Consider the following 17,382-nt stretch of genomic DNA (forward strand, 5'->3'; position numbering starts at 1 on the left):
AACGGATTATGACTTCAAAAGTATCACTCCACTGTATTTGTCGTAAAATCCAAACTTATACCATTGTTTAGAACTCTCCCTGATCTGACTACAACTTACCTTTCTAATTTGTCTTTGTCTCGGTTACTCCAGATTATTTCCCATTCATTCCTGAACACATTCCTTAGAACATCCCTTTCTCATTTCCTTACTTTTGTTCTTGTCTCCTCCACTTGACATACCTTTTCCCCCATCATCAAAATTTTACTCATCTTTCAAAACCTGCTTATGAGTTTCCTTACACTAGGCCTCCTTAGATCCTTCTCTTCCATTCTTCTTTTATGGATTTGTCACAGCTGCTGAACTGGTATAACTCAAAGAGGATATTAAACTTCCTGACCTTGTGCTATGCCCTAGAAACCTCTGGTAGTCATGATACCCGTAACACCACTGTGTGACCAAATTCCCTGTCTACACATTAGCTTCTGCCCTATTACACTTCAGTAATTATTCCTCCTGACCAATTTTATTCAGTGAGCATAAGCACCCCCTATTAATTCACTCTCAGAGCCTTTAAAAAGTGAAGCCTCTATAAAACAATGTTAGAATAAGGGAGACAGCAACCCACAGGCCATAGACAGTATGAAGACCAGCAAAGTGTTAGTTGCTCAGTCATGTCTGATTCTTTGCAACCCAATGAACTATAGCCCTCCAGGCCCCTCTGTCCATGGTATTCTCTAGACAAGAATACTGGAGTGGGTAGCCATTCCCTTCACTAGGGGATCTTCCTGATCCAAGGATGGAACCCAACACTCTTGAATTTGCAGGCAGGTTCTTTACCATCTGAGCCACCAAGGAAGCCTCCGAGAAAGCATGATTTTGGCTAATGTTAACTAGGAATACTGCAGGGGATGCTGAGATAAATCTTCTAGAAACAATGTAAATCACTTGGTTAGCAAAAGTATGAGGCTTAGAGTAAACAGAGCTCTTTGCATACTACCCATCTAGTATTCAAACTGAGGATATAAGGTTTATATACATGAAATGATAATCAGATAAAGCAAGCAAGTGATAACAAGTTCAGGCCCTTCTTTCCAGGATTCTGGCCCATAGCAAGTGTGAAAAAGAATTATGAATCCATTGAGGATCAAGTATCAACTTGATTAGTGAAGGACTCAATAACCTCCAATATGGTAGGCCCTCTGTTAGAAGCTTGGAGTACTAATGTGGACTAAGGCAGAAGTGGAACCTTCTCTCTCCCATAGTCGGAAGAAATGCTGCTGGATAGAAGTGCTCAGTCATGTCTGACTCTTTTATGGACTGTAGCCCACCAGGTTCCCTCTGTTGACGGGATTTTTCAGGCAGGAATGCTGGAGTGGGTTGCCATTTCCTCCTCCAGCGAATCTTCCAGACCCAGGAATCAAACCTGCCTCTCCTGCATTGCAGACAAATTCTTTACTGCTGAACCATCAGGGAAGCCCTCCCTCTCTTCCATATTGAATGCACATCTTAAAACCTACGTGCTCTCGTGACCTGAGGAGAAAGCTGGATCTTTAAATAGATCCATGTCCATGTGCCTCTTTAACAGTAAAGACTGCAGGCCTGCCTTGTATGTTTGGTTGCAGAAAAGAGAGTGAATGGGCTGCTCTCCTTACAAGATGATAATTAAGAAGAGCAAAGGCCCCCTGGGTTTGAGAGTAGACGGTGAAAGGGAGACTCAACAGTGGGGCACAAGAGTGCTGTGTAGAAACACTGACCGAATGTGACCTGTAAAACGTGGTCTGCTGTCCTGGACGCCAGTCAGTCAGATTTGTCGTTTCCGTGGGCTCCTGGAAGCAGAGGAGTTGACAGACTGAAGAGTGTGAACATTCTTCCCTCCTCTAAGTAACACATGAAGAATAAGCAGTATGGAAACACACAAAATGGGCCGCCTCAGGATGGAGTGATTAGGTCATTATTGAAGGGTTCATGATTTTAAAATCAGTCCTAGTTATTCCACTCTGCATAATCTCTAACAGAGGGCCCTTCAGGCCCTCGTAATGGAAGCTTTGTATTTTAGTAGGAAGCTGGAATTTGAAAAATAGGTAATTTTGATGGGCTGTGTAAACATTCTAGGCAGAGAAAACACTGTGAGCAGAAAAGGCAGAGAAGCAGAGCGACTGAACAGTAGATTCCAGACACATCATTGACAGTTATGATCACCAGGCTAGCAAGTTCAGGCTTTATTCATTAGGCAGAAATGAACCCATGAAGATTATTAAGGAAGTAACAATCTAAAGTATGTTTTAGAAAGAATAAAATATAGTTGCCATCTGAAAGATGGGTTCTGTCAAAATACTGCTCATGAACTACATCACTGTATCTAAATTTCTTTTCATTTGTGTTCTGAGGTCTTCATCTCTAAAACCAGTATGGCCATGTAGAGATAACAGACATACTACTGCTCCCTGCTCCTGTGCTATGATATGTATCACATTGATCAAAGTATTGATTTTTGCCAGATCCTGAATTTGGCCTCAGAATCTTTCTCAACACAACTGTCTTGGCAACCATGATCAATTGATGACACTTCTTTGCAGGGCCTGGCATTGTAACAGAGAATGGGATTTGGATTAGATGTCCAGCACCAGTTCTACTACCTACTTAGCTGTGTGACCTTAAGGCACTCGGTTTCCCAAAACCTTAATTGTAAAATGAGACTGGTGATATTTACCTTGTAGATTATATACAAGAATTAGCTTGAGGAATTCCCTGGAGGTCCAGTGGTTAGGACTCAGTGCTTTCACTGCCGGAGCCTAGGTTCAGTTCCTTGTCAGGGAACTAAGATCCTGCAAGCCATGCAGTGTGGCCAGAAATTTTAAATAAAAATTAAATTAAATAATTAGCTTAATTACTACCTTTCCCATTCACTGTTGTTTAGTCACTAAGTTGTATCTGACTCTTTTGCAACCCCATGGACTTTGCACCAGACTCCTCTGTCCATGGGATTTCCCAGGCAAGAATATTGGAGTGGGTTGCCATTTCCTTCTCCAGATCTTCCCAGCCCAGGGATTGAACCTGCAACTTCTGCACTGCAGGTGGATTCTTTACTACTGAGCCACTGGGGAGGCCCACCTTTCCCATCAGTTCAGTTCAGTTCAGTCGCTCAGTCGTGTCCGACTCTGCGACCCCATGAATTGCAGCACGCCAGACTTCCCTGTCCATCACAAACTCCCGGAGTTTATTCAAACTCATGCCCATCGAGTCGGTGATGCCATCCAGCCATCTCATCCTCTGTCATCCCCTTCTCCTCCTGCCCCCAATCCCTCCCAGCATCAGGGTCTTTTCCAATGAGTCAACTCTTTGCATGAGGTGGCCAAAGTATTGGAGTTTCAGCTTCAGCATCAGTCCGTCCAATGAACACCCAGGACTGATCTCCTTTAGGATGGACTGGTTGGATCTCCTTGCAGTCCAAGGGATTCTCAAGAGTCTTCTCCAACACCACAGTTCAAAAGCTCAATTCTTCGGCGCTCAGCTTTGTTCACCATCCAACTCTCACATCCATACATGACCACTGGAAAAACCATAGCCCTGACCAGACGGACCTTTGTTGGCAAAGTAATATCTCTGCTTTTTAATATGCTGTCTAGGTTGGTCATAACTTTCCTTTCAAGGAGTAAGCGTCTTTTAATTTCATGGCTGCAGTCACCATCCGCAGTGATTTTGGAGCCCAAAAAAATAAAGTCTGACACTGTTTCCACTGTCTTCCCATCTATTTCCCATGAGGTGATGGGACCAGATGCCATGAGCTTAGTTTTCAGAATGTTAAGCTTTAAGCCAACTTTTTCACTCTTCTTTCACTTTCATCAAGAGGCTTTTCAGTTCCTTTTCACCCTCTGCCATAAGGGTGGTGTCATCTGCATATAATTATTTAATAAATGGCAGTCTTCCTTTCTTCCTCAGTATTAGCTATAGTTCTGGTAACTGAATCAATAACCTATAAGGATATTAGGGGAGCACTGGAATGCTTAAAATCTTCTATAGGTATTCCGACCAGACTCAAATGAGTTGGCAAAAGTTGTTTGTCAGTTTGGCAAACTATCTTCTTGTAGGACAGGAAGAATATATGTGGACCATCATGAATAGGGAAATATAGGGGCTCACCATATATTACTTATTCATAGCTGCCAGTATAAACAAAGAAGGGATATTTCAGGAAGGGTCCACATGCCTTATGGGGATACATGCCGGTCTGTTACCATTGGGTGTTTTTTCAAAGGCTTCATCTCACAAGGATCCTAAAGCCAGACAGACAAAAACTTCTGTCACCACTAGGAGTCCCCAGAGGGACATGCCCTGAATAGGAATGCCAGTAAAGACTGTCTTTTTTTGGGGGGGGCAGCTGTTGGAGGAAACACCTGCTGAAAGGCCCTGAAGGCTTATAGACAAAAGGCATGTAAGATTTGGTGTTTTCATTAGGTCATGTTGGAGTTTTAGAACTCTCTGAGAAGTATCTCAAATCCATCTTCATAAAATGAAGTGTGCTATGTCATAGTAGTCATATTGACAATTATTTGTGAAGATGAATCTTGCTTTGAAGATTCAAAAATAAGCAAATAAGATACACCAATACCTACCTAAATTAGGTACCAAATTACATAGTAACTGGGTGTTTAAGTCATTTCGCAAGTCATGTATGATATGCATGTTAATTTGGAAATTAATTCTTGATGATTTAATAATCACCTTTTATATCCCACAGGCGTTTAGAAGAAACACACTCACTATGAAAACCAACTTCTGTATCTGCCTGATCATATTTAAAGGAACAGAAGAAATGTTTGTAATTAATCTGTGCAGTGAATACCAGATCATAGCATAGGCAGGTGTGTGTCTAGATAAAATTTCTTGAAGCTAATTTAAACTTTCTACCCACACCAGTAGATAATCTCAACATAAATAATACATTTCTTCTTGACCCTTTAAAGTAAGCCAACATATAGAAGAGGATCTTGACTTATATTCTGTATCTGATACACTTCTGTATACTTTTATCATTTGTGGATAGACTTATAGCTTGTATGAAAATAGCACCTTCGGTACAGCTGTATCTTAAAACTCAGATTAAATCTAATAGTGAGTGGAAGTAGGTCCCGATTTTCCAATTTAAAGCCCTAGATTTGTACTAATTAGATTCTTTTAAAAGCTTTTAAAATTGTAAGTTTACTTTAGCTTCTACTTCATAGATGAGTTTTTATTCTAGTTATGCCTATGCTTGTAGAGAAAAAATATTTTCAAAGTTTTAAAATTCTTACATCCTTTATAAAATGCTAGAATGCATTTTTCAGTGCAGATATTTAAATGTGAGGTTGTTTTTAAACTGAACTACACAGAATCTCCTGAATATAAAGAAAAGACCTCATCTGGGACAGTATGTGATTCCCTCCACATTTTGAAGCATCAAATTTTTAATTTTCTACAGTGTTGTTTTGTATCATCTATTTGTGCTGTCACAAAATAAAGGGGAAGAGTGAATCAGAGAAAGTGTTATAACTTGATAGCAATTTTTTTTTTTTTTTTTCATACTTCTGCACCTTTCTTTGACCATTTCCATAGGGGGGAAAATGCTGTTCCCTTGGTATTCACCCTAAGTCTTGCCAAAATTTGTATATTACCATGTCATTTAATTCACTGTATCATGAAAATAAAAATACTGTGTGAAAAATGTGAAACAAAATTTAACAAGTTAAAGTTGAAATTAACTTTCCATTTAGAGAAATTTCAGATTTGCCTCTTAAAGTGAAAATGAATTATTTTTTAAAACTATTAATTGAAATAACTAAATAATAACTCAATTTATAAAACTAATTGCCTTCACTAATGATTTTATTGGGGCAATCTAAATAATATTTTTAAGATAATCTGCTAAATATTAAGAATACTTTGTGATATAGTCCTTATAATAAGAGAGTACCTAAAATATACCAAAAAGGTTAATTTGTGTTCCAGCATTGAAAACTAACCTCAGAATGTAAACCAAAACACATAAAGACACCTATATTAGTCAGGAAATGAAGGGTTAAGAAGTAAGATTGGTTTCATATGTAATTCAAGTTATGTAGCTATGTACTTAATGCTGTTAAATCAGTTACTGTATGTTTGACCTCTTGATATACCAAGCTTTTGCCTTTCAGAACAGCTGGGTTGGCTAAGAATCATTTCCCAGTTCTTTTCTTTGTAGATCAGATAACTCTCGCTTTATCACCCTTGGAGGCCGCATGAAGGACAAAGCAGAAAGATCCACACACAAAACTAATGTTTATATGGAGGTGGTGTGGGGGGAGGAAGGCAAAAGGCGGGGGATACACTTGGCCCTGATCTTCCAATGAACATAACAGAAGGACCAATTGAGACTTGAAACCATTGTGTTACTCCAACCATTATTTAGTTACATCCTATCCATCTCTTACTCTCTTTCTATTGAACAGAGAGGCTCCTTTGGCTGCCTTGACTTTTGTAAATGTTTCACTCACTTAGTTGTGGTTTATCATTTGGACAGAATGCTACATTGGGGATTTTTCTCCCCCCCCTAAGGCTTCAAGGCAAAATGACTTCTGTTGCCTCATATTTGATACATGAACATACAGTGTATTCTCTTCATTTTAAGAATCAAACCTAAGTTTATGGCAACAGAGAAAACTCCATTTTTCAGAAACAGCTTTTCCCTATAAAAGAATTTGAAAATAACTTTCCTAAGATCATTTTTTGACAGGTATATTAGTGAATAAAGGGAGGCATCTTTAAATAATTTTTGTATAAGCTAAATGTCTTTATAATAAAATATCCCTGTTGTTATTTTGGTATTTAATTGCTCAGAGTTCAAAGTGGACTCTCCTTAAATTGGTTTCTAATAGATATGAGATACTTATAATTGCTACAAGTCTCCAGTAAAGCTACAGTGTAAACTCCACATGACTAAATACTCTAGAAATGTATTTTTATTTAGAATTTACCTATAAGATACTTTGAATATGAGTGTATTCTATTTTACTAATGTTTATATATACTTTCATTTTCAAATGTTCCTGTTTCAACTATTTAGAAGTTAAAACTTCCTCATCATTGATTTAAATCAACATCCTGTATTAAATGCAAGTATTCTATTACAAAAGATAAGACTGCACCAGCCAGCCAAGATGCTGACATTTGGGCATGGTGATTATAGATGGTGACCATGGACAGCGATGTTCCTGCTGATGCGGCAGTGACTCAAGGCTGCTTTTTCTGTGCTGACCTACCCTTTTGAGTCTTTATGCACATTTGCTTTGAGAAAGAAATACTTCTTGATTTTTTGCTTTGTCTAAACCTACTTCCTTTACCGGACTTAAAAACATATACCTTGTTGCATCAGCTGTCCATGTCTAGAACCAAATTCTCTTATGTGTGTATATGTGTTTGACTTGCATTGTTTTAAAATATACCACCACTTAGTTAATATGCTTTAATGGCTATCTTATTAAAGAAATATATTCATTAAAAACATAAGTTAGTAGGGAAGTGATTATTTTTATTAGAGACTAAAGAAAACATATCTTTACATGAGAAACTACACGGTTATAATAAATTATTTTTACCAATTGAATAGTATAGTAAAGATGTGCTCCTTCTAATATAGAGTGATACAGTATTAATAGGGCTAAGTTAATACGAAGCATGATATGGATCAATGCTTATGGCATTGGTAACCTTGAACCATGTCATAACAAAGAAGAACAGGATGAACCCCTCCATGGACAAGGCCATTTAACTTAAACAGAATGAACCTGAAAGTTTAGAGCCAATGATCATGAAAGACTTCACTCAGACCACTTAAATTCAGGAAAATTCATTGTTTAATGGCATTCAAATAAATTAGAGTTCTTAGAAATAAATAAAAACAGTTTAATCTTTCTGCCTCTCTAAAAAAATTCAAGTTTACACATGGTAATAAGGCGTGTTCAAGCTTTAAACAGTTTAAATTGCCTTCTCATAGTAATTTAAAAGATTATCACAAATTTAATCCCTGAGATATAATTTCTAAAATATTCTAAAATATAAGCAAAACTAAATCTGAATACCAAAATTAGTGATTTCCTTCAAAAATAAGGGACTAAATTCTCCCATTAAGCTCACTGTATTTGCAGAATTTTTTTCAAGACAATTTATAGAATACATTTCTTAAGTAAACACTGGGATTAAGGACACGTTCTTTTATTTCCCCACATGATAACTGAACATAATAAAACTATAATATGTCTGTCACTCAGTAGTTAGAAAATAAAAGCCTTCATTGCTTTGGTGCCATATAGATTTATTTTGGGTAGACAACAATAACTTTTCACCACTTCCTTTCCTATTTCCATGATTCTCAAAATTGTCCTTTTATTTATACATAGCAAAAAGTTTACAAAACCTTGTGGCACTAACATTTTCACATTTCTTTGGGGATATAGCTAGTTGATTTTCTTCTGACTTCTTCCATTTTTGGAATCCCACATGATTATAATATTAAAGTATACCAAGAAGAATAGGAAATGTAAGCAGGATACAAAACACACCAATACAGAAAATAAGTCCGGTAGTTTCTGAGGAGGATCCAGTGTGACAGTCATCATTGTCAGAAGGATCATAGTGATTACTGACATAAGAAACTATAAGAAGGGAGGAAAAAAAAGTGTTACTGCATAGTATACAAGGTAACAGTTGAATGTACTGGTAACATTGGTTTACAGTTGTAAATGAGCAGAACTGAAGGGGACAGCTGGGAGTTCAGTCTCCTCTACTAATGTATCTCAACCTAGTTTGTAGGTTACAGTCATTTGGGGTTTAAAAAAAAAATCTCAATTCTCAGACCACATCCCAGACCAATTAAATCAGAATCCCTGGGGAAGGCTCTCCAAGCGATTCCCATGTGTAGCCAAAGCCTGAGAACCCCTTTAGACTTCATATCACCCAAGCACTAAAAAAAGGTACCTGGAATAGATAATATTGCTAGTCAGGCTTAAATTCACGGCATGCTCCAAGGGCCTATGGGATATACAATTCTAAGTTAATCTAAGAATTCATCTATGAAGAAGTTTTCCACAGCAAATGAAATATTACATTTCATATTCACTGAATACTTTCAATGAGCTAATTCTATAGTAGAGCATGGTAGGACACATGAAAGAAAATGTCCTCTGGCCTCAAAGAGCTTCCAATTTAGGGGACTACATGAACTAGTTAAGTAAAATCACAAAGTCACATCTTATTAAATGCCAAAATGAGTAGTAGACATAACTGACTGCACTTATTGTAACTGTGCCCCAGTTTCCTTTTTCAGAACGTACCACAATGTACTATACCACAGAACTTTCTGCAATGATGGAAATGTTCTAAATGTGTATTCTCAAAAAGTAGCTGCTAACCATATATGGCTACTGAGCATTTGAAATGTACCTGCTGTGACTGAGGAGCAGAATTTTTAGTTTAACCACATGTGTCTGGTGTCTACTGTATTGAGCAATATAGCTATAGACTTTGAGACAAGGACACAGAAGCTGCTTAAGTAAATGTAGAAAACAAGCAGAAACAGAAGTCAGTGACTTTCATGATGAAAGTGGGACATAATGGAACCCTGAAAGAATGCCATAACGGCTGTATTATGACAGAATTGATGGGACCTGAAAAAAACTGTAATGCAGTGATCATTCTAGATGGAAGCCAAAAAGACTACAAGAGTAACCTATAACTTGCTGCGTCTATTCTCCCATTCATTAGTAAACCCACACCAATTAGGCTTTCACTCCAGTTTCCAATGAAACTGCCTTGGTAAAGATCTATAATGACCTCCACTAAACTAAACCCAGTAGTCAGTTCTTATTACCTTACTGGATCTCTCAGCAGCATTCAAAATAACACATCACTGATATCTGGAAACCCTTCCTTCACTTGGCTTCCATGACATCATTCTCTCCTGGTTTCCTCCCACATCACTAGTTAATCTTTCTCAGAACTTTGCTGGTTCCTTCTCAATCTATAATCACACCTTTGGTGAGCTCCCTCATCCAGGGACGTGACTTTAATTACTGTCTATATACTGAAGACTCAAATTACTGTTTCCAACCTGGACCTCTCCCCTAAACTCTAGGCTCATATATCCAAGTTCTCCTTAAAATCTCTACTTGGGTATCTAAGAAGTACCTAAAACTGTATATATAAACTATCCTCAATAAGATTAACATTTGACTTCTCATTAGGAAATATGGAGGCCATAAGACAGTGGGATGGATAATGTTCAGAGAGCAAAAATACCCTTCAAAAATGAAGGCGAAATTAACAAAGGCAATAGATTTGAAAATACTGAAATAATACAAGGTCTATTCTACAAATACATTAGAATTGGAATAGAAAAACAGGAAGTAGTCAAGGAAATCCCCAAATATTTGTAAGTTGAACAACAGATGCCTAAATAATTCATGAACCAAAGGAAAAAATCAATCACAAGAAATGGACTATATTTTTAACTAAATTAAAAAACATTTCAAAGTTTATGGAATATTGCCTAAAAATGGGGGTTTTATATGGGTTTGAATAACTATATAAAAATGGAGGAAGGGTCTCAAATCAACAACCTCTAACTTGAACTTTAAGAAACTAAATAAAGAGTAGACCAAACCCAAACATGGAAAAGGGTATAATAAAATTAGAACCAAAATCAATGACACAGAAAACAAAAAAACAATAGAGAAGATCAATAACCAAAAGTAGGTTGTGTAAAAATATTTATCAATGAAACCACCAAACTTTACTGACCAAGGGCAAAAGAGAAGGTACAAATTCCCCAAGTTGGGAATGAAAAAGTAACATCACTCATTACCATATATAAAAATAAAAAAGGATGGTACAGGAATATAATAAATAAACAACTGTTTGCCAACAAATTAGATAACAGATGAAGTGGACAAATTCTTAGAAAGACACACTACTGAAATTATGTCAAGAAATACAGAAAGTCTCAACAGATCTATTGACAAGAGATTGCATTAATCATTGTTTTAATTGAAGTATAGTTGATGTACAATATTATGTTTCAGGCATACAACAAAGTGATTCAGTTATATATATTTTTTCAAATTCTTTTCCATTATAGGTTATTAAAAGATACTGAAAGTCGTTCCCTGTGCTATATAGTGAAAAACCCTTGCTTATCTTTTTTATGTAGTTTGTTAATCCCATACTCCTATTTTATCCCTCCCTCCTGAATCAGTCATCTTTAAGATCCCATGAAGAAAAGATCCAGGGACGGATGGCTTCACTGGTGAATTCAACCCAGTGTTTCTAGAGGAATTAATACCAGTCTTTCAGAACTCTTCCAGAAAATAGAAAAAGAATCCGTCCTAACTTATTCCATGAGGCAGGCGTTAAGCTTGATTCCAAAACGATACAAAGATATCACAAAAAAGAAAACTACAGACCAATATCCCTTATGAATATAAAGTGCAAAAGTCTTCTACAAAATACTGACAAACCCAAGAAAGTGACATATAAGAGATTATACACCATGATCAAGTAGAACTTATCCCAAGAATGCAAGGTTAGTTCAATATATAAAAATCAGTCAATGTAATATACCATATTGATAAAGGAGAAAAAAACACATGTGTCTAATATCATTAGACACAGGAAAAGCACTGGACAAAATCCAACAGCTTTTAATGATTACAAAAAAAATTCAAACTAGGAATAGAAGAGAACTTTCTGACCAAATAAAGGCCATATATAGAAACCCCACAACTACATCATAGTTAACGTTAAAAAGACTGGATGATTTCCCCCTAAAATCTGGAAGAAGACAAGATGTCCACACTTGTCACATGTGTTCAGCAAACTGTTGGAGCTATCCAGCCAGGTAATTAGGCAAGGAAAAGAAAGAAAAGGCATCTAGATTTAAAGAGAAGACATAAAACTATCATAATTTATAAATGACATGATCTTGTATATAGAAAATCATAAGGAACTCACTAAAAACAATACTAGTTCAATATAAAAAAAAATCAGTTGTATTTTTATGCAGTACCAATGAACATTATGAAAACGAAATTAAGAATTCCACTTACAAAAGCATTATAAAGAATAAAATACTTACAAATGAATTTAACAAAAAAAAGTGCAAAACCTGTACATTGAAAACTTCAGACACTGCTGAAGGAGGTTAAAGAATAAATAATTGGAAGTACATCCTATGTTCACAGGTTTGGGAGATGGTAATGTTCCACAAATTTAAATATGTACTCAAAGCAATTCCTATAAAAATCTCAGCTGGGGTTTTAGAGAAATTAATGAGCTGATCCTAAAAAGAATACGGAAATACAACGGACGTAGAACAGCTAAAACGATCCTGAAAATGAACAAAATTGGAGGACTCACATTTGCAATTTTGAAAACTAACTACAAAACCACAGTAATCGAGACGGTGTGGAAACAGCATAAAGATAATACAGATCAGTGAAACAGAATTGAGAGTCCAGAAATAAACCATTATGTTTAAGCTCTGTTGATTTTCTACAAGGGTGCCAATACAATAAGTGCTGGAACAACTGAATAAAGTTGTACTTCGACCTCACACCAAACACAAAAATAATTAAAAATTAATCAATGTCCTAAAAATAACTAAAATTATAAAACACTTCAAGAAAACATAAGAGTAAATCTTCATGACCTTTGGTTATACACAGTTTCTGAAGTATGACATCAAAAGCACAAACAACAAAAGAAACTTACATTAGACTTAATAAAAATGAAAACTCTTATGCTACAAACAATACCATCAAGAAAGTCAAAAAGCAACCCAGAGAATGGGAGAAAATATTTGCAATTTAGTAAGAGACCTGCATTAAGAATGTATAGAGAACTCAAAATACAGAAACAACTGAATTAAAACTGGGCAACGGATGGGAATTCCCTGGTGGAATTCCATGCTTTCACTGCCAACAGCCTGGGTTTAATCCCTCGTCAGGAAGCGAAGATCCTACAAGTCACTTGATGCAGCCAAAAAAGAGGGGGATTTGAATAGGCATTTCTCCAAAGAAATTATTTTTTAAAATACTCAACATTATTAGTCACTAGGGAAATGGAAAAAGTACAATGAGATACCACTTCACATCCACTTGGTGAGGCTATAATAAAAGATAATAACCAGTGCTGTCAAGGATGTGGAGAAACTAGAACGCTCATAAATTGCTGGTAGGAATGTAGAATTATGCAGCCCTCTGAAAGATAGCTTGGAAGTTCCTCAAAATGTTAAACACAGAATTACCACTCCTAGGTATATACTTGAAGGAAATAAAAACACATGTGCACCAGTAAACTTAGACACAAATCTTCACAGAAGCATTATTCATAATAGCCAAAAAGTGGAAGCAACCTAATGTGCATCTACTGAAGACTAGATAGATAAAATGTGGTATATCCATATAATGAAATTGGCAGTAAAAAGGAAGTATTGATACATGCTACAACACAGTTAAAAATAAAAAACACACTAAGTGAAAGAAACCAGTCACCAAAGACCACATTTTGTATGATTCCATGTTAGAGAATGTGTGTCCCCACAAAATTCATATGTTGAAGCCCTAAGCCCCAATGTGACTGCATTTGGAGATGAGATTAAGTTAAGATTAAATAAATCGTAATGGTGGGGCCTTAATCTTATAGGACTGATGTCATTATAAGAGGAAAAGATACCAAAGAATTCTCTATCTATACAGATTCACACACCAAGAGGCCACATGAGGAGACAGTGAGGTCATCTACAAACCGGGAAAAGAGGCCTTACCAGAAGAAACCAATGCTGATGTCCCACTGATTTTGGCCTTCCAGCCTCCAGAATTGTGAAAAAATAAATTTCTGTTGTTTAAGCTACCTGGAGTGGTGTTCTACTATAGAAGCCCTCAGGGACTAATTCATTCCATTTATATGAAATGTCCAGGTAGGCAAATCTATAGAGACTCAAAGTAGATCAGTGGCTATCCAAGGCTGGATCTGGGGTGAGGGTGGAATGGAGAATGACTGCTAAAGGGCACAGGGTTTCTTTTTGGGGTGATGAAATCTAAAATCAGGTAGGGTGATGGTTGTAAAACTCTGTGTACATACTTAAAACACAAGTTGCATGATTTAAGTGGGTAGATTTTATGAGTGAATTTATGGGAATTAAATCTCAATGCTAGAAAGAAAAACAACTTACCAAATGTTGTATAATTTTCGGAAGGAATGTAAAACATGTAAAATATTTCCTAACAGAAGTGGAAAAACATTTCAGTTGCAATTCTTCTTCAGAAGTCTTTTCAAATATTGAAAAGGAAGTTGCACAAGCTATAAAAAATGCCATCACTGTCACAACTGAAGGCATTAGGAGTTCATCTTTTAATAGAAGAGGTAGCATACTATATAGAAAAACAAAAAAAAATTAAAAGAGAATTAATTCAAACCACAATCACTTTGTAAAAAGGTTTTAAATGAGTTTATAAGTACTATATTGAACATACTGGAAATTGGTTTGACTCACCTAAATGTTGACACAAGTAAAAACCACGTAGACATAAAAGGAATTTCACTTAAAACTAAGCAGACTGGTCTAAAATGACAAAGAAAAATATTTTAGGGAATAAAATTTAAATGCTTATATCTAAAAATGTGAACACATTTTATCTGATTTTTGACATAGCTAAAAAAACCACAACAACCACAAAACAGAGCCAGCAAGATCTCCATAGGGACTACTGATTCATTTTTTAAAATAACTATTAATCCAAACTAAGTGAATCTAGACAGAGAGAAGGTGTCAGCTCGTCATAATAACTGGAAAACTGCTTCTTCCAGTATCATTAATGAAACATTTTTTTTCTCTGTCATACAAACAGTAGCTTAAAGAAAGGATAAACAACTGAACATTCAGAGAAACAAGCTTTCCCATATATTCCATCCAAGTGGTAAATATGAATATCCTACTTGGTATGACAGTTTTCAAACTTCTTTTTTATGCTCTTCTGTGTGACCTAATACTCAGCTAAGTTAAAAGTAAGACAAGTTCATCATCCGCCACTGAAGAGAGGCCAACAGAGGCAAAGAAAAATGATAAAGGGTTGATGATGGTAGAATAAAAGGAAAAAATGAGTAGGACAAGGCTACATTAAAAGAGAAATAGTATAGGAAGAGGAAGATAACACCAACAGATGGACCCACTGACTTTATTAAAGAGCTGATTAGGGTCAGAGGTCCAACATCTGTGACCTCCTGAGCACCACCCCTGGTCGTATTACCTTCTGGATTCAACTGTGGCAGTGTTCATGAAGAAGGGGGCTAGTCAGAAGACCTAAGTCCTAGCCTCATTCCTGACACTTACTTATGACCTTGAACAAATGATTAGTTTAACCTTTTTCTTATGTATATATGGAAATAATAATAATAACTTGAATTGCTGAGTAGTTGAAAGAACTCTTGCAAGTAATTAGTGTTTATTTTTCAGTTTAAAAAATTACTAGTGATGGTAGTTGTTGAATTATATTTTGTTGTAGTTTTGTTGTTGTTGTTATTAGGAGGTCTCCTTATTTTAAAAGGTTTGTGTATTCTCATTTCTTAAGAAGGATGACTTCTCATGGCAACTAGCATATGAGATATGAGGCCTGGGATTATAACTGACTGAAAACTACTGTACTAAAAGAAAACACTACAGGCTTTTCATTGCTTGATGCTTTTAAAATCAGAAAGTATTTCTGTTAATTATAAGCATTTAGTAGGTGCTCAATAAACATTATTTTCTCTTTCTGGGTCAGAAGCCTTTCCTATTTAATCACTTTATATTCCTTTATTGAAAATGTATTATGTAAGGTATTAGTTGCTCAGTTGTGTCTGAATCTTTGTGACCGCATGAACTGTAGCCCGCCAGGCTCCTCTGTCCATGGAATTCTCCAGGCAAGAATACTGGAGTGGGTAGTCATTCCTTTCTACAGGGGATTTTCCCAACCCAGGGATTGAACTCAGGTCTCCTGCATTGCAGGCAGATTCTTTACCATCTGAGCCACCAAGAGAAGGCGACAACAGAGAATGAGATGGTTGGACGGCATCACCAAATCAATGGCCATGAGTCTGAGCAAACTCCAGGAGATGGTGAAGGACAGGGAAGCCTGGCATGCTGCAGTCCAGGGGGTCGCAAAGAGTTGGACACACCTTAGCAACTGAACGACAACAATGGTTACGTAAAGTGTTGCTCTGAAAAGAATGCAGTGAGAAGACAGAACTCAGCCCTTAGCTTCAAGGTACTTAATGTTTATAATCAAGCTGCAAAATCCTCAACGTCCTCAACCTCTTCTTTCACTGCCTTGTTCAAAACAAATTCTGGCTCTCTCCCCCTGAGGAAGAAAATGCTGCCCCTCTGCCTCCTCAGTTGTGCCTGTTTCATTGTCCTGTTTCCCCAACCTTCAAACAGTTTGGCCCAGAGGAGAGAAAGAACCTCCTTCATCTTCATCACAACTTCCATACCAGCTCTCCCTCTCCCTGCCATAACAAGCTCCAGCTTTGACTCTCCTGTCGTCAGGCTTTATTCTCTATATTCCTCATCTTTGTTATCATCCACCAGCCTCAAGAATCACTTCCCTCAAGACTCAATAATTTCAACTCCTTACACACTGTCTGTCTACAAAAAAATACATGATTTTCAAGTGTCCAGCAATTACTTAATATTTCCCTAGTCTGTTCCTACTCTGTGTCTCCTTAGAAAAATAGTTCACACTTTCTCCTCTCCCCTCATATTCCCAACATTTCCAACCTACTCTGACCTAATGACTTTGCCTTCCATTTCAATAAGAAATTTGAAGCAATGAAAAGAGAACTTTCACAGACATCACCATCACATTTGTTCTCTTCTTAGTATCTGTACTGATAACAGCATGCTCTGTTATTAAGATGAACCACGCATGCACCTGTCCAGAGCCAATCCTTCCATTTATACTCTAGATCCCACTCCGGCTCCCTCTCTGAAGGACACTGCTCCTGCAGCTTTTATCCCTCCTGTATCACTAGTGTTCCCTTTCTACTGACCGTCTTCTGGCATTATCTCTTCTATCTTAAATAACAAACCTCTTTGTCCCCAACTTCTCTGCCAGTTTTTGCAGAATTTCTCTGCTCCCCTTTTCAGCAAAACTCATTTAGAGAACTGCCAACCTATCCCACATCATATACAAAAATTAACTCAAAATGGATCAAAGACCTAAATGTAATTCTTAGAAGAAATATGAGGATAAATATTACCTTGGATTTGGCAATGGTCTGTAAGGTACATCAAAAGCAAACACAATGAAGGAAAAGATAAATTGGACCTCATCAAAATTAAAAATGTCCATGAAATAA

General features: G+C 36.7%; 2 protein-coding genes across 8 annotated transcripts in view; one reads left to right on the plus strand and one right to left on the minus strand.

The window, feature by feature from the left end:
• The window catches only part of ITGB3BP (integrin subunit beta 3 binding protein), a 98,859-nt gene that overhangs the window by 70,848 nt on the left and 10,629 nt on the right, over nt 1-17,382 (plus strand). For 5 of the 7 annotated variants that reach the window (XM_065911678.1, XM_065911693.1, XM_065911707.1 and 2 more), the window contains one exon: nt 4,721-7,050. In XM_065911678.1, coding sequence (XP_065767750.1) covers nt 4,721-4,728 — 8 coding nt within the window. In that variant the 3' untranslated portion in view covers nt 4,729-7,050. Of the gene's footprint in view, nt 1-4,720; nt 7,051-13,745; nt 14,185-17,382 lie in introns of those variants that run through there. The other 2 variants (XR_010659949.1, XR_010659950.1) reach the window with 2 other exon arrangements.
• ALG6 (ALG6 alpha-1,3-glucosyltransferase) overlaps nt 8,347-17,382 on the minus strand; it is a 53,384-nt gene continuing 44,348 nt past the window's right edge. The window contains 3 exon segments of the mRNA XM_065911731.1: nt 8,347-8,648; nt 14,222-14,420; nt 14,543-14,611. Of these exon segments, the coding sequence (XP_065767803.1) occupies nt 8,451-8,648; nt 14,222-14,420; nt 14,543-14,611 (466 nt within the window). The 3' untranslated portion in view covers nt 8,347-8,450.

Source organism: Muntiacus reevesi, chromosome 1 (assembly GCF_963930625.1).
Source record: "Muntiacus reevesi chromosome 1, mMunRee1.1, whole genome shotgun sequence".
Lineage (NCBI taxonomy): Eukaryota > Metazoa > Chordata > Mammalia > Artiodactyla > Cervidae > Muntiacus > Muntiacus reevesi.